Source organism: Lineus longissimus, chromosome 11, assembly GCF_910592395.1.
Source record: "Lineus longissimus chromosome 11, tnLinLong1.2, whole genome shotgun sequence".
Taxonomy (NCBI): Eukaryota; Metazoa; Nemertea; class Pilidiophora; order Heteronemertea; family Lineidae; genus Lineus; species Lineus longissimus.
Window position 1 is genome coordinate 14,035,507 of NC_088318.1, and position 25,046 is coordinate 14,060,552.

The 25,046-nt window shown below is 41.3% G+C and overlaps 1 protein-coding gene across 3 annotated transcripts; it reads left to right on the plus strand.

Moving 5' to 3' along the window:
- Window positions 1–215: 215 nt before the first annotated feature.
- On the plus strand, window positions 216–22,503 carry LOC135495471 (probable phospholipid-transporting ATPase IIB). 3 transcript variants are annotated; one of them, XM_064784155.1, is made up of 20 exons: window positions 226–298; window positions 1,209–1,403; window positions 10,024–10,174; window positions 11,596–11,709; window positions 12,909–13,076; window positions 13,280–13,507; window positions 13,706–13,858; window positions 14,115–14,275; window positions 14,488–14,653; window positions 15,072–15,380; window positions 15,659–15,820; window positions 16,056–16,148; window positions 16,400–16,654; window positions 16,779–16,967; window positions 17,330–17,474; window positions 17,663–17,816; window positions 18,635–18,766; window positions 19,351–19,517; window positions 19,820–20,023; window positions 20,251–22,503. In XM_064784155.1, the coding sequence occupies exons 2-20, from the start codon at window positions 1,246–1,248 to the stop codon at window positions 20,382–20,384; spliced, it is 3,243 nt and encodes a 1,080-aa protein (XP_064640225.1). In that variant the 5' UTR covers window positions 226–298; window positions 1,209–1,245; the 3' UTR covers window positions 20,385–22,503. The 3 variants fall into 3 exon arrangements, with proteins under 3 accessions (XP_064640226.1, XP_064640225.1, XP_064640227.1); XM_064784157.1 differs by lacking the exon at window positions 1,209–1,403 and adding an exon at window positions 4,138–4,218 and having other exon boundaries at window positions 232–298; XM_064784156.1 differs by lacking the exon at window positions 1,209–1,403 and having other exon boundaries at window positions 216–298.
- The last annotated feature ends 2,543 nt before the right edge of the window (window positions 22,504–25,046 follow it).

The following is a 25,046-nucleotide window of genomic DNA, read 5'->3' on the forward strand; positions in this document are numbered from 1 at the left end:
ATACAGAGGAGAAATTCTAGTGATGATTTCACCAGACCCATTTTTAAGATTAAATTTCTGAGTTTACTACCATTGATAAAAATATATCAACAACTGAAAACAAAATATCATATTATTATAATTTTATTGAACTAATAACCATTAGTCTAATTTGCAGCATTTGTGCATTTTGATGAAATGAAATCCTCTCCTAATTTTCCCTACCCGTCAGAAAATCAACCAAAATGGCGACCGAGCTGTCGCCCATTCTCGATGATGACGAGCTAAGTGGGCGAAGTAAACGTAGAAAGAAATTCAGGTAGGCCTTTCAAAGACTTCTGGTGAAAGAATATGTACCCATCTAATGAATGAAACTCACATTGTGCAGAATGGTCGTATATCTATCGAATGGCTACCGATTGAATGGCACATCTTTGCCTCCTTTTTACACGTATCTAATTGCGTCGCTTACCTCATAGAAAATAAATTATTTTGGTATGTGGGATTTATTATGACTAAGGTGTTTCCTCAAACGGTTTTTGTCCAGATAGATTTGTTGCCTGGCAAATATTATATATATGTGCAAGACATTGACAGTTGACTTGTGAATGATGAACTGTAGTCAGACCGAGATGTTATATTACTTGGGAGACGAAGCTTCGGCAAGCGCGGACGTCCAGGACGATGTGGCCGTGGTGATTGCTGCATTCTAATTCTGCATGCATGAAACGTGGCTTCAACTCAATCATTCATCATGCTCATAGACTGATGAAGACCATGATAATAAACTTGATACCATATAGTGCGGCAGTAGAGGGCAAGGCAGCTTTTCCCGTCAATGCGGTCGGGAATATTGAGCCCTGTAGTTAGTGCTTATGGGTAACTCGAGAAAAAAATTATGCACGTTGGATTGGGTTCTTCTATCTCCTTCTTGAAACTCTGCCTCTGGGTGCGTTGGCATCTATTTTCAGTATTCTTCATTGTTATGTATGTAAACTGTCCATCAAAACAGTAACAACAGAAAAAGAAGTTGTTTTGTCAAAATATTGGTTGTACATTACAGTTAAAATACTCAACTGGCAATGTAAAATCAAATGAAAAACTATATAAAATCAGTTTTAAACAACTCAATGACTTTATATTGAATACATAAATGTATGAATATGATATCAAAATTTTGGTATTGGAATGGCAATGACAATTGACATGATTTTGTTTATTTTGTATAGATACCCGGAATTTGAAGATGATTTTGCAGGCACCGAAATGCACGAAATGGATGAAGTCCCCCTCATGATAGGGAATGAGTCTGATGGCTTCGAGACTGATGAAAGCGACTATTTGATTCGTCCCCGGTTGCGGGGACGTCATTCTCACGGATTCATCTATTTTTTAACCACTGGATGGCGCCTCAAGTGTGTTAGGTACATACACACTTTCCGTTTTCTGTCTATTTTCTTCTGGCTTCTACTTTCTCTTCTATGCACTTTAATTTCTCACTATCCTCTTAGTCTCATAGTCTAACCTGCATTTTATTCTGTTCCTTTTTAGAGCTGTTGCATATAATCTGCATCATGTGAGATTTCGTTTCTAACAGCTGTGCCCTGTGGTACTGATGTATGTTTTCTGGTTAGTAGGTGTCATGTTTAATGTGTAGCTCAATAGTTTGAAACAGTAAGGTAAGATTATACTATTATAGCCCTGGTAGGCCCCTTTCCATGTGATGAAAACCTTATTTTTAAATGCACGAAACACAGATTCATGCATGCATGCAAGCTGGTATTTCTTTACAAATTTGTCAAGATTTTCAAAATAAAAAAGCAGACAAAACAACTAAATAGTCATTACGGTACTTCTACGTCCCTTTCATCTACACGTGACTTTTGCTCTAGAAATTGATGACAGTGGCTGATTTAAGGAGGCAAAAATCATATCTTTATGTGCGTTCTTCCCTTTCAATTCATCCACTACCTCTGTGTTGCTGTCCCATCTTCATCAGTTCATGTCATCTTCAGAACAGTGTTCTTTATCTCCCGAATTTAATTTGCCAGAGTTCTTCAAGGGTGACAAGTGACAACGCATTCTCCACCAGTTGAGTCGAACTCTGCCCAAAAAACAATTTGTCACTCCAAGGCCCACTGTGTGACCCATCGAACCAAATGGGGTAGTAAGTCACAAAGCTTAGTATTGAGCAATCACTGACAACATGAAATCACGTCAAATATGATCCATATTTATGAATATCTCGCCATAAAAGATACACAGCTGGGAGTAGGTTTATAATCTAAGCAGCAAGCTATGTGAATATGTGGATAACTCCATATGCCCCTAATGCGACTTACTATTTACTACCCATTTTTGTGTGATGGGTCACGAATATTGGGGTGGCACATCCTGTTAAAATGCTTTGGAGAACACACTCTCTTGTATTGGTGGCTCCATGCTTTGTTTGTTAATTGCGTTGGTGCTGTCACAGTGCAAGCTGGGCTCTTTGTTGCGGATTCTGACAGCGTTTGTATATTGTAGCCATTTTGCTATAGTTGTATCAGTTTTTCATTTTTCTAGCTTAAAGGAAACTTCTCTGCACCAAGTTATGTACCTTTCACACTTGACGAAGCCAGATTCTCTTCAGACATGTCAGAAGTTTTAGATGCAAAAAGTCATATTTTTGTGCTAGAAATTTATCGATTCTTTATGTCTATATTTTGTATTTTGTGATTTCATAATTCATTATAGTACGTTTCTCTTGATTGAGGAGGACTTCACCAGGTATCTGATGTAAATTCATATCTTTCAGTGCATTTACAATACATATATTCATCATCTCACATGTATTTCAATTATGTTGTTATAATATGGACTTGGATTTCAGTTCTAGACCATGTAATTACAGTAACATTCAATTTACAAGGTGAAAATCAACCCTAATTTTGAATCCAAAAACTAGAAGATTGTCCAACTCTTGAAATTGTAATGCAAAATGTTCTAATCCATCATTGTCATGTAGATACCTTTATGGAAAAAAGCAAGCTTTTTTATTGAGGTAATTTACATTCAGTTTCAATTTGGTATAAGTTTATAGGGAACATGTAGTTTGAATTGGTGGACATAGCGATAGATTGTACTTTTTAGTTCGTCCTGGGAATCAGATCATTCATTGGCACTGGCAAAGGCATGCAAATCACTTCCTTGTCCTTGATATCAGCTTAAAGAGATCCTGTCGTGACCCAAGTCTTTATTTCGCCTAGCTGAACGTAGTAAAAATAACTAAATTGGAGATTACCTCTTACGCAGTTCATTGACTGGAGCCAGTAATGTTATGCAACGTTATGCAATGTTAGCCAGATGAACAGCTCACCGCAACAACTACCTAGGGGACCTTGAAACTGCTAACATCTAACAAAGGAAACTTATTCCCGCCTTAGGTTTTAACCGGGCCGTTCAAAACTCCCCATTTTTATAAGCGTTTCTCGATAGCTTCCCTTTAACATTGCCAAATGCAACATCATTTCGGTCTGCTGCTTTGGAAAGGAACTGAGAGTTGGCCAGTAACAGTCAATGTCAGTGCCAGACAGACCTTAAAGCCTTGGTCGGAAAGGTTTGTGCCTTTTGGCCAAAGGGAGTCACACCAACAGTCTGCGTTGTAGGTTTGTAATGGTTGAATAGAATAAAAAGCAAAATGTCAAGTTTAACTTTCAGTTCATTTAATTTTGAAAGTCGTTATGGAATCATCTGTTTATGTAAATCTTCCGATTCCATGAAATACAGACGATTTCTTTCACTCTCTGGCAGGTCGAGATGATCCATTGATTGTCAGCATTCTGGTGGATAAGGTTTCTCTTTACTCCCTGGTGGAACCAGGATTAAGCACAGGTGGACAGACACTTCCTTTATTAGTGAAAAATCTCTGAAAATGATGGTGAATTTGGGTAGGAATTGCCTCCTGTTTTTTAGGGCACCCCATTTCATTGGTCTCTTCCTTGATGGTTGCTTGCAAGGGAACACCCGGTGAAGATTTCCATTGCAAGGCATTGATAATCACCTCAGTTTTACACCATTTTTCAATCAAATACAGAACAATTTAACCTTTGTTTTGGTTTTGTCGACTATTTTGTACTATATTTGATCCGTATGATAAGTCTCCATTCTTGCTGTCAGTCCGTCACACTCGGAGCCCAGCTTGGACTGTCAGGTGACCACACCCACTCTACCAAAAAGTCATGTCAAAATTGATCTCAGGTAAGCTCGTCGTCTCTTGTAAAACCAGCATTGCTTCGACTTTTCAGATGCCAAAACAAAACGGAAGCTAATCTGGTCTACCTTATGAAATTTCTGGGAAGCAGCAAGCTTTACCACTCCCAGACCAAAATAGCTGTGTATTCCTGGTCATATTTTATCAAATTTTGGATTGATATTTGAGACTCACCACACCACTACAAACTCTTTGGTAGTGCCGTGCTGTTTTGAAGACCCACTAATATCAAAATACCATTACTGAGCGTCTTTGGACACCTAAGATAGATACAGCCTGGGCTAAAACATTGAGATGTGCTCAAATCGAAAATTCTCTTTGCTGCCAATTTTTCGATGCTTGGCATATGTACACAGAGAGAGCATTTGATGACATGGCATGACAGCTGTTGTAATTTATCCAATTCTATCGTGGATTCATACAATGTTTGATATGGCTCTAACTCCTATCTTGATGTAGGCGCACATTTACAGAAATCTACATAATACCGTGTTCGCAGTTGATAAGTCGAAATGCTGGTTTTACATGGTAATTTCGCTAAGTGGCTTGTTGTGGCATTCTTTTTTCTGCCTGTCCTCCCACTGTTGCAGGCTGTTGAGTTGATTGACCTGCCTCCCCGGCATGAAATGACACTACTTTTTGTTTTACCACGTAAACAATAGAGGATAGGTTTCTGCACAATCAAATTATCGGACGGATGAGTAAATTGAGTACCGGTATTTAAGTGGTTGTCCTGTGGACAAGGAGAAAAATTTCAGTTTTAGTACTAACAAACCTAATGCAGGACAACTGTCCGAAGGGAATGGACAACCAGATATCTTTGAGCACCATGCCGAAAACCTTAAAATAGACCACTGCAGGTTTTAGCAGACAGAAAGTTTTCAGTTTAAAAACAGATACTTCACAGTTCTCCAGATATACTGATCCTCTATACATGCTATATGGTGATGTACGCACTTTTTTGGCACACTTACAGTACACCGTTATTTATTTCTATTTCTTGGAGTTTGTTTGTTGTGGTCATGTGACAGATGTTCATAACACTGCAACAGGAAAAATTGATATTCATGTCATATTTTCTTACCAATAGTAATCATACACTCTGCTTACACCACTGTGGCTGCAGTACATGTCAATCCCAGTAAATGACGATAATTATTTTCATCCAGTGATATTATCACTCATTGAGACGCAGCATTGAGTGTCTCTTCAAATTCCATATACAGTATGAGCGGTGAATTATGCGTGAAGTAATATAATATTATGCACCCATTCATGTTCAAGTATAAAATTGAACATCCAGCAATAATGTTCAGTCCTGGATGAAGTGCAATTTCAATTTTGTACTAGAATTACTACCCTAAAATATTGTATGCAGTTTTCTTGATCATTTTGATGTGTTGTCAAATTGTCTCCCAATGTGTTAACTAATTGTAGTGTTATCATTTCTGTTCAGACCCGTCTTGAAAATAGTAATTGGTATATTTTGCTTGTATGTACAGAACTAAACGTGGTGATCATTTTCGTAGTTCTGGTGTCCATTGATTGCTTATCACAGTTTGAATTTGATAGAAGATAGGAGTCTGCGTTTGGTTGTCGATTGCCCACGGAGGAAGTTGAGAAAATTTAGAGAGGTGGGGTCCCCGTCTTGCTGGCCGGTTCAATTAGCCAAGTCCTGATTCTGAAAATGGCGGAAGCTACTCCGTTAATAGCGTCTGATGAACAGATAGAATCTGAAAACGACACTACTCTCCAGTAAGTTGTTTTCTTGCTTCATTCAGTGGCTGCCGCCCCCGTCTTTAGTGAGATTTTGGTCACCTCTAGATCTTGGTTCTCCCCCTTCATCTGTGGCTGCAGCCCGTCTTGAAGGTTTTTCTGCATCCATGGATGCTATAGCTGGTCTTGGAGCCTCCAGGCCTCCACTTGTTCTTGGTAGAAATATCAGGCAGGTACCCTTCCTTTAGACTTCTCATGCTGTCCCAATCATGAAGGCAATGATGGCCTGCATGTAGCTTTTGCATGGTCCGTATCTTGAATGTTTTCAGTGCTAATAGATCTATAAATATATATAAATGAATATAAATATAGAATTTGTAAAGCACCTTTCCAGGTCACCCTGCTCAAAGCGCCAACTCCTCTATTTTTTGAAGTGAAGATTGAACAAGTGTGTTTTAAGAAGGGATCTATGCCATAGCTGAGGTACCCCTTAAGCTTGCAGCACACTGGACGCCAACTTCGGCGGCAAGGCGCGTCAGACTGAACGCCGCTCGACGCCAGAGTTGGCGGCAGTGGATCGCGCTCATAGCACACCTACTCAGAATTGGCGTCCAGTAGCGTCTTTTCCGCCACTTCCAAGAATCGTGGGGGCTGCCATTTTGATATCATGTGACGTCAAGACGCAAGCTGATTGGCCAAAGCCTCGCCGTTGACGCTGGTTGACGCCAACTCTGGCGGCGATCCGTAGCACACCTGGATTCTTCTTGCGTTCACTGGCGTTCAGACGCCGCTACAGGCGTAAAAAATCAAACATGCTAGATATCTGGCGGCAAGTGGCGTTTGCCTGACGCCGTCCGTAGCACACTACGGATTTTTCAGGCGTTCAGGACTCTTGCTGCAAAAAACGCGCCTTGCCGCCGGAGTTGGCGTCCAGTGTGCTGCAAGCTTTACTGGAGAGGAGTGACGTGGTGTCTTGCCATGGCAATGTAAATGTAGCTTCTGAAAACCTTCAACATAGTGGTTTGAACGCAGCAGGGAATTGCCCATAAATGTCTACAAGGCTGTATAAATATGACAGCAATATTGTTAATTGTGGTCGGTTGCTATGTACGTAATCATTCCAGCCAGTTTCCATTTATTTACGGGAGTTGTAGTGCTGGGACGTTGTATGATTGGAATATGGGCATGAACATTACATGTCAAGAACAAAAAGGCTCCTTTTTAGCTCACCTCTTAGCAGAGGTGAGCTTATCCCATACCGTGGCGTCCGTCGTCCGTCGTCGTCGTCGTCGTCGTCGTCGTCCGTCGTCGTCCGTCGTCCGTTAGCAGGGCACGTTTCGTAACTGTTAGAGCTGTTGAGTTGAAACTTGGTACACATGTACCCTTATGTAATGACACCTTGGAGACTAAGTTTCAATCCGATTCGTTTCATGGTTTGGCCACCAGGGGGCCAAACGTTAAAAGTGAAAATATGCAATATCTCCCTTAATAGTAGTCGAGAAATTTTGAAAAAAATATGGTAGGTACTTCTAGCAAAGGTGCATCATATATCCTCCGGGTTTTTGATTTGACCTCCTTTTCAAGGTCACAGAGGTCAAATGGTGTAAATTGGCCATTAGGATGTAACGATGGCACGTTTCTAAACTGCAATGACTATTGACACCAAATTTGGTACACATTTACCCCTTAGTCAGGTGATCTCAGGGACCAAAGTTTGGTCCAATATGATTCACCACTTGACCACCAGGGGGCAAAATCCAAAAACCTTAAAAATGTGATTATTCCTTAACTTCTTGCCCGATTGCCACCAATTTGATATCATGGGTACATCTAACCACCATACAGTATATGTCACACAGGTTTTTAATTTGACCTTCTTGTCAAGGTCACAGAAGTCAAATGGCATAAATTCGCCGTCAGGCCGTAACTATGGCACGTTTCTTAACTGCAATGACTATTGATCACAAATTAAGTACACATGTACCCCTTGGTCAGGTGATCTCAGGTACCGAAGTTTGGTGCGATCTGATTTGCCGTTTGGCCTCCAGGGAGGGGGCCAAATCCTAAATTCTTCAAAATGCCATTATACCTAGTAATGACTTGCCCGATTGGCACCAATTTTATATCATAGGTACATCTAATTCTAACAACCATTCAATGTGTCACCCGGGTCTTCTTTGATTTGACCTACTTTTCAAGGTCACAGAAGTCGAATGTACTGTAAATTGGCCATTTTGGGGAAATTGTAATTGCTTGGACCTACATCAAACCTAACACTACATGACACAATACCATGCTCTTTATCCATCTTTCCTCCACATGAGGTGAGCACAATGGCCCTGGCCATTTCATTAAGGGCAGAGATACTTGTCCTGCCTATCCTATTATATGTTGGATAGCTCCACAGTCTTTCTTTGACTTCATACGACTCAACTTGTTGGTGTCAGGCAGGGGAGGGGGAATTGAAATTGACTTTGAGATATTTTTGTTCTGTATTTAAAGTACACATTGAATATAAACTTCAGCATTGCTGTTGTTTACCCGATTATAGGCCAGTTTTCATCACATTGTCATTGACATGCCATCTGCAAGGGTTTTTTTCATATTCACTTGAACCACGAGTGTACAAATGGCGTGTTGCCTCATCAAATCTATCTCTCACTGTGTAGGCCTGGTTCTATATTTAATCGAAGATCAATACCTGTCCTTAACAGCTGTGCACACATGCATCAGCAGGCCTTGTTATGGACCACAATATTGAATAAATGAAAAACCACAGTATAAACCTGTATGTAGGCGTATATTGACGTTTTCTGTTTGGAAACGATATGAAGATGGTCTGGACTGCATTGCATAGATTTTGACTTGCCTTTGAGTTGAGGTGAGGGTTTCCTGAGTGATGTTGGGAGGGGGAGGTATGTCACTCTGGGCAGAAGTATCAAAAAGGCAAATTACAGTCATCTGCGCTTGGGGTTTTCCATGAGGTGTGCGGCCTGCTTGAGTCAAATTTCTGAGCTGAAGGAAAATGGGTCAAACAAATTTCAGGAGGCATAAAAAATGAACTGTCAAGGAAATGTTGAGAGTCCGTCCACATCTGCGTTCAGCTGTTTCCATTCATTATTTTATTTGTCTCACTAAAACACTGTTGTATTATTGTGTATCAAAAGATTTGTTTAATTCTTGTGTCTAATCAAAGATATCTTTTTTGGTGTTGTGTTCGTGTCTGTCTTGTCTTGTCTTGTCGTTCTTGCTTTTCCAAGTCATTCCAGAAAATCCTATTTATCCAAAGACCATTCTAATTCGTTTTTAAGTACCTGTATGACCCACCAACCCATTTGTGGTGTTATTCCAGTCACCAAAATTCCAAGATTACCAAATCATCCACACTCCTATTTTAAATCCTTTGGGCCAGATGAATGTAGATGCATGAATATCGGACAGCTGCACACTTCCGTGCCAATCAAAATTCTTTTCCCAGCACTAGACCTGAGTTGCCAATCAGCGTGGGTGTTGCTCTGCATCCTTTTAACCAAATTTCTAGGGGTCATACCAATTTATTATTCCTTGGAGGCAACGCCACGCTCTTTATTTTTGACACATTTTGCTGCCAGCCAGGACAGAATTGAAGTCTTAACTCTATAAAAATGTTGTCAAAGCAGCCGGCCAGAGAAATTTGGTGGAGAGAGCACTGTTCTAACTCCAACTGTCTTATCTGTCACTCTTACATCTTTCGCCTCTTCTCTCTGTCGCTGTGACTATCACTGTCGGGGGTCTTTGAGTATCTTTCAATACATTGATGGTATGTCTTCATGGTTTATAGACATTTGGAGTTACCCTACGAGATAACAAGCCACACGTTAACCACATCAGAAAGAATGATGAGACGGGCTACTTTTGCCTATAGCTATCCTGAAATATAATCTTGGCTATATTCTCCCTTATGCCTTTGGTGCTCTGGCTCTGAAATGGGGCTGAACTTGAACTGTTTCAAATCTTTGAGCATTTGCGTCTTCTCACATCAAAGATATCCTCAAAAAGTTAGCGACAAATTGTTGTATATTTCTTCTCTCTTCCAGTTGTTGCGAGGCCGTCTGGGACAAATGTCGTCGCAAGAAAGAATACAAGCCGCGGTTGGTGCCGGTCGGCCTCCTGGCGCCGACGACAGAAAAGTTTCCAGCGAATATAATACGAAACCAGAAGTATAGTGTCATCACGTTTATACCCATGGTAGGTATCTAGGTTAGCCTGCTCAGGGGCTGTCCTTTTGATAAGGTTAAATGGTACAATTATATTATAGCCCTAAGGTGTAGAAAAGAGTTGGTAGTGCCCATCAATGCACAGTGGAGCTATAATTGTACCAGGACTAAAATTGTCCCACTTTAACTTACTTATCAATGTCAACCTTTTTAGCTCACCTCTTAGCAGAGGTGAGCTTATCCCATACCGTGGCGTCCGTCGTCCGTCGTCGTCGTCGTCGTCGTCGTCCGTCGTCCGTTAGCAGGGCACGTTTCGTAACTGTTAGAGCTATTGAGTTGAAACTTGGTACACATGTACCCTTATGTAATGACACCTTGGAGACCAAGTTTCGGTCCGATTCGTTTCATGGTTTGGCCACCAGGGGGCCAAACGTTAAAAGTGAAAATATGCAATATCTCCCTTAATAGTAGTCGGGAAATTTTGAAAAAAATATGGTAGGTACTTCTAGCAAAGGTGCATCATATATCCTCCGGGTTTTTGATTTGACCTCCTTTTCAAGGTCACAGAGGTCAAATGGTGTAAATTGGCCGTTAGGATGTAACGATGGCACGTTTCTAAACTGCAATGGCTATTGATACCAAATTTGGTACACATTTACCCCTTAGTCAGGTGATCTTAGGGACCGAAGTTTGGTCCAATATGATTCACCACTTGACCACCAGGGGGCAAAATCCAAAAACCTTAAAAATGTGATTATTCCTTAACTTCTTGCCCGATTGCCACCAATTTGATATCATGGGTACATCTAACCACCATACAGTATATGTCACACAGGTTTTTAATTTGACCTTCTTGTCAAGGTCACAGAGGTCAAATGGCGTAAATTCGCCGTCCGGCCGTAACTATGGCACGTTTCTTAACTGCAATGACTATTAATCACAAATTAAGTACACATGTACCCCTTGGTCAGGTGATCTCAGGTACCGAAGTTTGGTGCGATCTGATTTGCCGTTTGGCCTCCAGGGAGGGGGCCAAATCCTAAATTCTTCAAAATGCCATTATTCCTAGTAATGACTTGCCCGATTGGCACCAATTTTATATCATAGGTACATCTAATTCTAACAACCATTCAATGTGTCACCCGGGTCTTCTTTGATTTGACCTACTTTTCAAGGTCACAGAGGTCGAATGTATTGTAAATTGGCTATTTTGGGGAAATTGTAATTGCTTGGACCTACATCAAACCTAACACTACATGACACAATACCATGCTCTTTATCCATCTTTCCTCCACATGAGGTGAGCACAATGGCCCTGGCCATTTCATTCTCTTCAACTGAAAACAAAAACTTGGTGCATGTAGGAGGAAACCAGAGGTAAAAGGACATTTATCAGTAGTTGCCCTATCTATAAATCATCAACAATTATAATTCTTTTCGTTTCTTTTACAGGTGTTATTTGAACAATTTCGATTTTTCCTGAATCTCTACTTTCTTGTGATGGCGTGCTCACAGTTTATCCCGGAGATACGGATAGGATATTTATATACTTACTGGGGACCATTGGTAAGATCACTGTTGTAAAATACAGCGGCACCTCTCTTAGCGGACACCTCTCTATTAAAGACACCCTCGCTAATGGGGACACTGGTTTTGGTCCTAAGTTGTGTAATTTGAAAGAAACCTACATGTACACCCTTGTCGGAAAGTTTATGGACACCAGTTTTTGCACATTTTCTCAAAAACGGCTAATCCTATTGAACCCAAATATTCACCAATGGTGGAGAATCTTCCTGGCTATCGAATGACGTGATAGTTGATATCAGGACCAATTGCATAACTAAGTTATTACATAATTTTGAGAGGCATCTATTTTTCACTTTTTGGTTGATTTTTTTTAAATCGAAGTATAAATCTTGCATCATACAGATAACAATGCTAAGACTTTCTGTGAAGAAAGTATTTGAAAATATCATTTACTTTTCATGATATATCAAAATATCAAAATTTTGAGATTCTGAAAATTTTGAGATTTTTCTGATTTTTCGATATATCCTAGTAGTACCCATGTCCCCTGAATGAATGGTGATTTTTTTCTGATTTTCAACTAAAGGAACATCTTGAAATTATAATATGAAAATTTTCATACTACCAAGTATCCACCTTTTCTCAGCAATATTAGTTGCTAGCTGTGCTAAATTGGTGCCAATCATTATTTGGGTATGACTTCTCAATGATACAGTTGCAAAAAACCCAAAAATATCAAATTATCAAAATATCAAAATTTTGATATTTCGATATATCTCAAAACTGAAATGAGATTTATCCAAATTTTTTTCACAGAAAGTCTTAGCTATGTGCAATATATACTGTAGGTTAATTTGGTTTTGAAAAATTGATTAACAAAAAAGTAAAAAAAAGATCCCTCTCAAAATTATGTAATAACTTTGTTATGCAATTGGTCCTGATATCAACTATCACGTCATTCGATAGCCAAGAAGATTCTCCACCATTGGTGAAAATTTGGGTTCAATAGGATTAGCCGTTTTTGAGAAAATGTGCAAAAACTGGTGTCCATAAACTTTTGAACATGATTGTACATGTACCGTACCTTATTTAAAAGAAAAATGACAGTGTTTGAAAGAGACTTAACTTTTAAATTGAAAGAAACATTCTATACCATTATATTTGAAAGAAAATGACCTGATTTGAAAGATAATTACTTTATTTGAAAGAAACTTACCTTGAAATCATCTTCTTTTTAGTGTTTTGTGATATTTGTTACCATGGTGCGGGAGGCGGTCGATGATTTCAGACGTTTTCGACGAGATCGAGAGATGAATTCAACAAAGTATAAAAAAGTGACGCGGACCGGTGTTGTAATCGTGCCAAGTTCAAAGATCAAAGTTGGCGATCTTATTTTTGTAGAAAAGGTAAATTGATAATTATTAGTAATTTTGCTTGCCACTGTATCTGACCTGGGTCTGGAATTGACATGGCTGCATGCTGGGGTTAAACAATGTGGTATAAAACTCTGAAACTTGAAGGAATTTCTTTAAAAAGTACAAAAATATCCTGTTCAACTGACATGGTTTCCTCAAAGTACCTACATTGTGCATGGTGTTCTCATTTCTAGGATCAGCGGGTTCCAGCCGATATGGTACTTGTCCGAACGACAGAGAAAAACGGGTCTTGTTTTATCAGGACTGACCAGCTCGATGGAGAAACGGACTGGAAGCTTCGACTAGCGATTGGCTCCACGCAGCAGTTGCCGACCGACGCTGATCTGTGGGGAATATCGGCTCAGGTCTATGCCGAGAAACCGCAAAAAGACATTCACAGTTTTATTGGGACATTTACACGGGTATGTCACATAATTATTGTAGAATTGTTTTTTTTAAATTTCTGTTATTCGAAATTAACATAAGCTAAAATACGACAGGTTGGGACGGTCCTTGTGGTCTTTTAGTAAATTAGTTACCAGAATGTCTGGTAGCAGAATGGTTAAAAAAACACTTTTTGGTTTTGCTTTATTTCATGATCTGTTCTGCTTATTTTCCAGTGTGACCAGGTGCACCAATCAGAAGATTCGCTGGCGATTGAGAATGTCCTGTGGTCCAATACTGTGGTAGCGTCAGGGACAGCTCTAGGTGTGATCATCTACACCGGGCCAGAGACTAGAGCCGTCATGAACACCTCTCATCCTAAAACTAAGGTACGTTGCTTAAAATCATAAATTTACAGCTGACCACGCACAAAAGAGCTCCCAGTATCAGTTTGGAATCCAGATGTCGTTTTTTATTTCGGGGAATCAGAGTGGCACTGTTGAGGAGTGTCTTACTTGTGGTCGGGAAGTCAAGGATTCCAGGGGTTGCAGCAGTTAAATTCTGAGCCTTGCCCGTTTATGATTGTCGCTTGTAAGTGATCAAAAGCAATACATTTTCTAAATTCATGTTGTGGATTCATTGCAGGTGGGGATGTTGGACCTCGAAGTGAACACATTGACCAAACTCCTGTTCTTTGCCGTGGTCGTGTTATCGTTGGTGATGATGATCATCAAGGGCTTCACCGGACCGTGGTATCGATACATGTTTAGATTCATCCTCCTCTTCTCCTACATCATACCAATTAGGTGAGTACTCATCACAAAGTGTACAGTAGAACTTTCTATTTAGGACACCCTCATGACTGACAAGTGCTGTCCTTGTATATGTGCGTGATATAGGCAGATCATTTAACCAAATTGCAGTTGAAAGAGACCTACATGTAGCTGGTACTATCCATTTTTTGTACATTGTACCAATGTATTTCAGCTGAGCACCTTGGGCCTCTTGTTATTTTCAGTTTGCGTGTTAACCTTGACATGGGCAAGGCAGTGTATTCCTGGATGATCCAGCGAGACGACAAGATACCTGGTACAGTGGTACGGAGCACTACCATCCCCGAAGAGATGGGTCGCATCACTTATCTTCTTTCTGATAAGACGGGTACCCTCACTCAGAATGAAATGGTACGTTACGCAATTGTTTGTTAGTCAATTCATTCCCATTTTCCAATCTTGAAGTAATGATGCACTTCTCACTACGCAATTGTTTGTTAGTCAATTCATTCCCATTTTCCAATCTTGAAGTAATGATGCACTTCTCACTACTTCTTTGTTTTTCTGACTTCGGTCTACCTTTAAATGCACCGAGTTATTGTCAAAACAAAGTCGATCATGAGATGTGTTTGCGACGGCCAGTACCTTCTTGTATGCACCAAAGTTCATTTCATAGCTTATTTCACGCCATAAAGATAAAATGCAAGATGTAATCTGGTGTCTAGCTAATAGTGCCCTGGCCCATTGTTAGGTGGCTGTGTCTTGTACATCATTTGTGCCTGAAAACAATGTGCAAACTCCTGATATTTGTGTTTTTGATTTTTTTCAGATTTTCAAACGACTTCATCTCGGGACTGTTTCATTTTCATCCGACACCATGGATGAGGTCATGGCGCACTTAAAGACGTCGTTCACGATACCAAAAGACCCAGCAGCTCTCACGCCCAGTCGACCCGGGTCCACGACGAAAGTCCGCCGTACGATCGTGACGCGTGTTGTGGAAGCGGTGAAGGCATTGGCACTGTGCCATAACGTGACGCCAGTCTACGAGGATGTTGAAGACAGCGCCAATTCGGAGACAGAAGCGGACCAACAGATCAAACAGGAAGTGACATATCAGGCTTCCAGCCCTGATGAGGTAGGTTGCGCAATTTGAATTGAGAATTCACTGGGCTTATTTGCTGCCCCTGCAATGACCTAAAAACTATCGTAAAAGAAGATGGGATGTAAGCTTTGAAAATGACATCACCTTGTACATGATTTCCTATTTGTTGATGACATCTAGATTAGTCATTTCTTTATTTGTCTTCAATTGACACCGTACTGTATTGACACCATTTTATACCGACCCCTCCTAAGCACTCTTTGTGACACCCCTTGTGAGTTTTTCTAACATTTACTTGTCTTCTCCTACAGGTGGCTCTGGTAGCATGGTGTGAAAGCGTTAACCTGACCCTAATTAAGCGTGACCTGACCAACATGTGGCTTCGATCGCCAACCGGCACCGAACTACACTATCAAATCTTACAAATATTTCCTTTTACGTCAGAGAGAAAAAGAATGGGAATCATTGTCAGGGTAAGAATATTTTCAATCTGTTTTGCTGTGAAGTCGAACGACCAGATATTCTAGACTGACCTTGTCCAGGCCTACCGGACTGTCATCTATAACCGGAGTAGTGTGGCTGTGATTACATTCATGAAGCTGACGCGTGAAGCTGGTGAAAGAGGGTGTTGGCTTTGAAGGATTAGATCTGTTACCAGTGTGCATATTATGAAGAACTTTCCTCATCATCTTCCGTTCGTATCTTCAGGAGATGAGTACTGGCGATATCACGTTCTTTATGAAAGGTGCCGACGTCGTGATGGTGCCAGTTGTCCAGTACAATGATTGGCTGGAGGAAGAGGTGAGTTGTAATGTCGTCATGAGCTAAGTTCAAGGAGAGGAAACTCGTATGCAAAGGCCTGTTGTTTTCATCATTATTATCTTCATTACTGCCTGGCCTTGACGCCTCCTACTAAACACTTTGGTAGACTCTGTTTGGATGTCCCAATCGAGTGACCCTGGTAGACCAAACAGAAGGGATGATCTGATTGTGTTTACAAGTTGTATAACCTGCATGTCAAGCTTCAAAGGATACTTTAAATTTCTTTTCAGTGCGGTAACATGGCACGTGAAGGTCTTCGTACTCTCGTCGTAGCCAAGCGGCCGCTGACGGAAGACCAGTACCAGGACTTTGAGAATCGCTACCACCAGGCAAAACTCGCCATCCAGGAACGTTCGTCCAAGGTCGCACAAGTCATTGAAGGGCTGGAGATGGACATGGAGCTGCTGTGTCTGACAGGGGTTGAGGACAAGCTCCAGGATAACGTTAGGCCTACGTTAGAGATGTTAAGGAACGCTGGCATCAAGGTATTAAGAATTCTGAACATGCCTCCCTCTCGTCGCGAAAAACTTTGAAATTTATCATTCTTTTTATCCAGGCATTTTCGTCCCTGGTAGTTGAAGAGTTCATTGTATCTTTGTTCTGTTCCAGGTTTGGATGTTAACAGGTGATAAGCTAGAGACGGCTACATGCATTGCTAAAAGTTCACGGTTAGTTTCACGAACGCAGAGCATTCACACGTTCAAGCAGGTGTTGTCTCGAGCAGACGCGCATTTGGAACTCAACTCGTTTAGGAGAAAACAAGACTGTTGTCTTGTTATAACTGGGGAGTCACTTGAGGTAAGGGTCATTCTTGTAGGATAATGATGAGAAACTTTCGTCTAACACACTTCAATAGGTGTATTTCTCAACTGAGAATGCTACGGGTCATTGTGGTGCCTTCACCCAAATGTCTTGACCTGACAGCTGCCGTCTTGGCCCAGGCTACCAAGCAGATGAAACAATTCTGACCTGCTATGGGGTGATATGAATAAAGACGAGCAAATGCTTTTATCTAAAACTACATGTACATTTACACTAAGCCTTTCTGTACAAAATTGCTAGACTTTATTCATATCAGCCAATGTTATGCAAGTATTGTTAGCTTTGCCATGTGTGGGTGTCCCTTTCCGTCTGGTAACCCTCTCGTGTCTTATTTTCAGGTGTGTTTGAAATATTATGAGCATGAGTTTGTCGAGTTGGCTTGCCAGTGCCCAGCAGTCGTGGTATGCCGATGCTCGCCGACCCAGAAGGCAGAGATAGTTAAACTTCTCAGAGCGCACACGAACAACCGGACATGTGCTATAGGTGTGTATCTTCTCAACCACCATCGTTTAGTCAATCTGCCAATTTAGGACAGTATCTGTCAGTCCCAAGGGCGTCTGTACAAATAGTAATCGTACAACTGTACAAATTGTGTTACGATATAATCAATTTTGTAGTCAATTATACATTTATCAGTTTGGCTGGAAAAAAAGTGTATTTTTTCCTTCCAGGTGATGGAGGTAATGATGTCAGTATGATCCAGGCGGCGGATGTAGGCGTGGGTATCGTCGGCAAGGAAGGGAAGCAGGCGTCGCTGGCGGCAGATTTCTCCATTAACCAGTTTAGTTTTCTTGGGCGGTTGCTCATGGTGCATGGTCGATACAGGTGAGTTTAGTCACATGAAATACTAGGCCCGCTTTTGACTCAATGGGTGATAAGAATAAAGACTAGCAAATGCTTTTATCTAAAACTCCATGTACATTTACACTAGGCCTTTCTGAACAAAATTGAAGTAAAAGCACTTGCTAGTCTTTATTCATATCATCCAATATCTTAAAAGAGATGAGGTTATGAAATGTAGAAGGATTTTTCTGTTTCCCTTTATCATCTTGTCTGAAGAAAGACCTGGTCATTCTCTGGAATCAGAAGTAACGAGGTTTTGAGGTATGGTAGCTCAAGGTGTGTGCTGTATTCGAATCACTTCAAACAGGAACAAGAACTCTAGTTTGGAGGGTAGTTTCCAATAACATGTATGATGCACTTAACCGTTATAGCAATCCATCGTAGTGATACTATGATGTGATTTACAACTTTGCGGAAATACGTCCCTTTTTAATTGTTGATCACAAATGTAAAGCTCAGATTTTCCATTTTTGATTAGATTTATTATAAAATCGCTGAATGTAAACCACCGCAACTGCAAAAATGTTCATGTTGTGACGTCATCAACGAAAACGTCATCGGCGTAGCGCAATTTCAACGGCATCGAAGCGAGCCGTCTGGGCGGGATTAAACTATCAATTTCTAGAAAATGTGCATTTCGATACGAACACCTTACCGATTTATGAGAAAGTGACGTAGTCATTTGTCAAAAACAGCTTGAACATTATGTGGTGAAATTTGACACGAGTTACCCTTTAAGAATCTGATGTTTTGATAGTGTTGTCTTGTCAAATTCTACGATTTCTCCTTTTCTTTTCTAGCTACAAGCGTTCAGCAGCCCTGAGTCAGTTTGTGATACATCGTGGCTTGATCATCTCTACTATGCAAGCAGTCTTCTCATCTGTATTCTATTTCGTCTCGGTGTCACTCTTCCCTGGATTCTTAATGGTGGGGTAAGTCAATCAGTCCAGGTTTTGCTTTATAGTGTATACGAATCATATACTTAGGGCTACTCACTGTTAAGCACAGACCTCTTAGTAATGAATACATGCATTTTGCACAGACATCTAAGTAATCAGTACATGGATTTTGCACAGACATCTAAGTAATCAGTACATGGATTTTGCACAGACATCTAAGTAATCAGTACATGCATTTTGCACAGACATCTAAGTTATGAGTACATGCATTTTGCACAGACATCTAAGTTATGAGTACATGCATTTTGCACAGACTTCTAAGTAATGAATACATGCATTTTGCACAGACATCTAAGTTATGAGTACATGCATTTTGCACATACATCTAAGTTATGAGTACATGCATTTTGCACAGACATCTAAGTTATGAGTACATGCGGTTTATAAATGCCTTTTTGTTGGTTATTGGTTAACGCCATGCTGAAACAATCTACACCAGTTTAAAATAGGTATTTTTCTGTACTCTTTTTGGTAGAGGAGGGAGTCTTTCGAAAGTTGTACAGTTTGTACGTCCGTGAAAATTCGTCGTCATCTCAATTACCGATATTTCTTTTTAGTTATGCCACAATCTTCACCATGTACCCAGTGTTCTCATTGGTGCTGGATAAGGATGTGTCGCCCGAGATCGCACTGACGTATCCCGAGTTGTATAAAGATCTGGTGAAGGGGCGGACGTTGTCTTTCAAAACATTCTTCATATGGGTGCTTATAAGTATATATCAAGGTAGGACTGTTGTTTCATCATCATCATCATCATTGTAGAAGTTGTTTTCACCCTTTTGGGTCTTCAACTTAAAAATGTTTATTTCATAGCAGTGCATATGGTGCTGTATTTTGATTGTCTGCCAAGTGAAGAAAAATAATTCAAATTGCCAACTTTTAGCTTCGTGAACATTTCTCAATATACTGCTTACCAGAAGTGGTCTTTGGCACAGAAGCAGTGATTATTTCCCAGTTTATAAAACACTTAATCTACTAGTACCCTATCCTTGTCAATACTCATTCAATAACATTCTTTCTCCCCAGGTGGTATAATCATGTACGGCGCTTTGCTACTTTTCGAGGACGAGTTCATCCATGTCGTGGCGATCACTTTCTCATCGCTCATCTTGACGGAGTTGTTGATGGTGGCGCTGACAATACGAACCTGGCACTATCTCATGGTCATAGCGGAAGTTGGAAGCTTAGCGGTGTATATAGCGGCATTAGCCATCTTGAGGAACTATTTTGGTAAGTTTACTCAGGACTGAGTTTGAATCGTTGAAGAGATACTTTTCCATTCTGATAGTAATACATATAATTGGAAGACCAACCATCCCTCTTCAAAGGTCTACACCCTTTCGAGCTCATGGTATTTTCTTTTTCCACAAGTAAATAGACATGAATATTAACACTGTACAGTTACCAAACATGTCTAAGTAATGAAACGGTTAATCACAATGTCACTTGAATTTCAGACGCCAATTTCCTCAAGACGTGGGACTTTGTTTGGAAAGTCGTAGTGATCACTTCAGTCAGCTGCATCCCACTTTACATACTCAAATATCTCAGAAGAAAATTCTCGCCTCCGAGCTACTCCAAGCTGACGTGACGAGATAGACAGACCAAAGATCTTTCAATGCTTTACCACTTCTACAATAATCACAAGAACGATCTCGCTCTGTTTTCTTCTCAAGTTGTTGTGGTTGTTTTCGCCATCAATTGTAATTTGTAAATGTTGGTAGCGCTTTTTCCGGCGCTGTTGCCATAGTGGGCCACCATTATCAACAGAAATCTATCTAATAAGACTGCCACTTCACTGGTAAACACCCTGATGATGCTATGTACATGTGCGTGTTGATTCCCAAGGGTAGCCGTCACTCCGGGAGGATAGCATTGCCCCTAATCTACATTTTCATGGTCAACCATAGGTGTCTATCTTTAGTGTTACTTGTCCTCTGTAATATTTTGCTATTTATAACGAGATTGTATGTAAAATGCGTTCTGATTGGTTGATGTTGGTGAGTAATGTTAGAATTGGCCAATGAGGTAGTCAGTTACATTGTGCTGTGGTGGAAAAACACTCTTTGATTACCTAATAACTAAAGCTTAGACAATCATGACAGGTGTTGTTCTTTACTTGCAAGTGACGTCATGAGACTGATATTTTGTCTGTTGTAGCATAGGTAATTACATGCGAAATTGTTTGGTTGTTGACCATAAAGGATGAGGTGAGTGAAGACTGATAAAAGGTTTTTATTGCTGAATGTATTTCCCATGCTTAAAGGATATCCTTAATACACTGACCAACAAAGGTGCCAATGATAACATCAGCTAACGGCTGACATCAGGATTTTCAGATTTGACAAGAATAAGGTCATCAGTACCGACACCACCCCCTAGGGCCAAAACTAGAGGGACTTTATCCACATCTGGAAAACCGATCCTGCCATGGGGAGAGACCTGCACACACTCGATCAGATCAGAAAATCCTGCAGTATTCGTGACCTTCACAGGCCTGTGTCTTGAGGAAGTCGCACATGTTGCTCCCTCTATCCCTGATAAAGGGAACAACATGTATTACTGGCGATCCTCGGTGATGTATAGTAAAGTGGTTTGTGTAATTCCGGAAAGACGTTTCTGCAAGTCATCAATGTGCCATGCATTGTATTGTAGTTATCTGTACACTTTTCTATTGCTTTGTACATGTGTGATATATGTAAATAAATGTAAATATGTATGAGCTGTCAGAGGTCGTTTGTGGAGTATGCATGCAAAGATTTGCTAACAGTTTACATTTTGTCTAAGTGTAAATATATTGATGCTCGTGTTAAATTTTGGTACAATCAATGAGAAAGGTTCCCTGTCGTCTTACCATTTGATATCTGACAAGTGTGCCAAACAATTATGGGATGAAATGTTGTGATAGCGAGTCTCCTTTTCACCAAACGCCCAAAAATCATCTGCGTGAAGAAATTGTGACTTAATTCACAATACAGGAATGCCACAGCCAGTCCAGTCATTCTGATGTGTACAGATGTTGCCCCTGGCAAAGGTTCTCTAACTACATGTATGACTGCCACATTTTCGTTTGAAATACGGTCACTCGTTGCCCCTGGCAAAGGTTCTCTAACTACATGTATGACTGCCACATTTTCGTATGAAATAGGTCACTCGTTGACAATTTGCGAATTGGAACATGTTGCAACTTGCATGAGAAAGTTTTTGTGTTCATACTGTATGATTGGCCAAAATGTAAGACATTTGCTTATGCGCCGTTATTAACTAGGACAAGATGAATGAAAATATAATTATTAGGTGGGCACTTGAGATGGCAAAAAGAATAATTCATGTAGGTAATGCTATTATATCTTGAGCCACCTTCGAACAGAAAATCAACGAAGATCAACCTATTTAGTGGGGGATTGTGATGCTGACATCTAATAAACCAAGGTTCTGCATTTAACAAGCTAGGATCAACCAACTAAACTCCGTAACTTTTTACTTTAAATTCATTGAAGAAAATTCAAATATAACTCAGAAATAAAAAAAAAATGAACTGAATAGGGTCTATTTTTAATGTATACCATCCCAAGTTGCTGTGCTGACAAGAGTTAGTCCTGAGTGTTTGTGTTAATATTATTAGCTTGGCTTAAAGTGATATCTATCATGGTGTTATTTATTGGAGGATATTTGTTCTTGCCATGATATAATAAAGTGTAACTTTCATGAAATAAGTCTCATGTCCCATGTTATGAGTTGAGTGTTGATGGTGGAGGATGCCCCGTCGATATTAAACTTCTGAAGCCTAAAATCCCTGATGTGTTCCAGTGGCCCTCCCTTCAGTTCCCAGCAGAAACCACAGCAAATCTCCTAGTCTTGTCCCAGAAAAGAAACTACAGGTTGTGAAAGTAAGAGGACTGTACCTCTTGTTACATCAGCCGCAAGTTGTGAAAGACGGGGGAGTATACCTCCTGGACAATTAGCCACAAGTTGTGAAAGACAGGGGACTCTACCATTTGTTACACCAGCCAAAAGTTGTGAAAGACAGGGGAGTGTACCTCATGGACAATCCGCTCCAGGTTGTGAAAGACGGGGGACTCGACCACTTGTTACACCAGCCACAAGTTGTGAAAGACAGGGGAGTATACCTCATGGACAATCAGCTCCAGGTTGTGACAGACCGGGGACTCTACCTCTTGTTACACCAGCCACAAGTTGTGAAAGACAGGGGAGTATACCTCATGGACAATCAGCTCCAGGTTGTGAAAGACCGGGGACTCTACCTCTTGTTACACCAGCCACAAGTTGTGAAAGACAGGGGAGTATACCTCATGGACAATCAGCTCCAGGTTGTGACAGACCGGGGACTCTACCTCTTGTTACACCAGCCACAAGTTGTGAAAGACAGGGGAGTATACCTCCTGAACAATCAGCTCCAGGTTGTGAAAGACGGGGGACTCTACCTCTTGTTACACCAGCCACAAGTTGTGAAAGACAGGGGAGTATACCTCCTGGACAATCAGCTCCAGGTTGTGACAGACCGGGGACTCTACCTCTTGTTACACCAGCCACAAGTTGTGAAAGACAGGGGAGTATACCTCATGGACAATCAGCTCCAGGTTGTGACAGACCGGGGACTCTACCTCTTGTTACACCAGCCACAAGTTGTGAAAGACAGGGGAGTATACCTCCTGGACAATCAGCTCCAGGTTGTGAAAGACGGGGGACTTTACCTCTTGTTACACCAGCCACAAGCTGTGAAAGACAGGGGAGTATACCTCCTGGACAATCAGCTCCAGGTTGTGAAAGACGGGGGACTCTACCACTTGTTACACCAGCCGCAAGTTGTGAAAGACAGTGGAGTGTACCTCCTGGACAATCAGCTCCAGGTTGTGAAAGACAGAGGACTCTACCACTTGTTACACCAGCCGCAAGTTGTGAAAGACAGGGGAGTATACCTCCTGGACAATCAGCTCCAGGTTGTGAAAGAAGGGGGACTGTACCTCTTGTTACACCAGCCACAAGTTGCGAAAGACGGGGGACTCTATCTCCTGGATGACCAACTATAGACCGTGAAAGTAAGGGGACTCTACCATTTGTTACACCAGCCGAAAGTTGTGAAAGACAGGGGAGTATACCTCCTGGACAATCAGCTCCAGGTTGTGACAGACCGGGGACTCTACCTCTTGTTACACCAGCCACAAGTTGTGAAAGACAGGGGAGTATACCTCATGGACAATCAGCTCCAGGTTGTGAAAGACGGGGGACTCTACCACTTGTTACACCAGCCACAAGCTGTGAAAGACAGGGGAGTATACCTCCTGGACAATCAGCTCCAGGTTGTGAAAGACGGGGGTCTCTACCTCTTGTTACACCAGCCGCAAGTTGTGAAAGACAGTGGAGTGTACCTCCTGGACAATCAGCTCCAGGTTGTGAAAGACAGGGGACTCTACCACTTGTTACACCAGCTGCAAGTTGTGAAAGACAGGGGAGTATACCTCCTGGACAATCAGCTCCAGGTTGTGAAAGACGGGGGACTCCACCACTTGTTACACCAGCCACAAGCTGTGAAAGACAGGGGAGTATACCTCCTGACAATCAGCTCCAGGTTGTGAAAGACGGGGACTCTACCACTTGTTACACCAGCCGCAAGTTGTGAAAGACAGGGGAGTGTACCTCACGGACAATCAGCTCCAGGTTGTGAAAGACGGGGACTCTACCACTTGTTACACCAGCCACAAGCTGTGAAAGACAGGGGAGTATACCTCCTGGACAATCAGCTCCAGGTTGTGAAAGAAGGGGGACTCTACCTCCTGTTACACCAGCCACAAGTTATGAAAGACGGTGAACTCTATCTCCTGGATGACCAACTACAGACCGTGAAAGTAAGGGGACTCAGCTGTACCTCTTGCTACAAAAGCCACAAGTTGTGAAAGACAGGGGAGTATACCTCATGGACAATCAGCTCCAGGTTGTGACAGACCGGGGACTCTACCTCTTGTTACACCAGCCGCAAGTTGCGAAAGACAGGGGAGTATACCTCCTGGACAATCAGCTCCAGGTTGTGAAAGACGGGGGACTCTACCTCTTCTAACACAAGCCACAAGTTGCGAAAGACGGGCCGTATGTGGTGAGGTAGGATGTACAGCCTTCTGTCTTCTTCACAATTTGCGGCTGATGTTCCAAGATGAATTGTCCGCTGTCTTTCACGACTTGTGACTGGTACATCAGGTGGAATACGTCCCTTCACAACCTGTAGCTAGTGTAGCAG

Coding starts and splice junctions, on each gene's coding strand:
- LOC135495471 (XM_064784155.1), top strand. CDS start 1,246: ATGCACGAAATGGATGAAGTCCCCCTCATGATAGGGAATGAGTCTGAT. Junction 11,710..12,908: donor ATACTTACTGGGGACCATTG/GTAAGATCACTG, acceptor TCTTCTTTTTAG/TGTTTTGTGATATTTGTTAC. Junction 18,767..19,350: donor CCTGGATTCTTAATGGTGGG/GTAAGTCAATCA, acceptor ATTTCTTTTTAG/TTATGCCACAATCTTCACCA.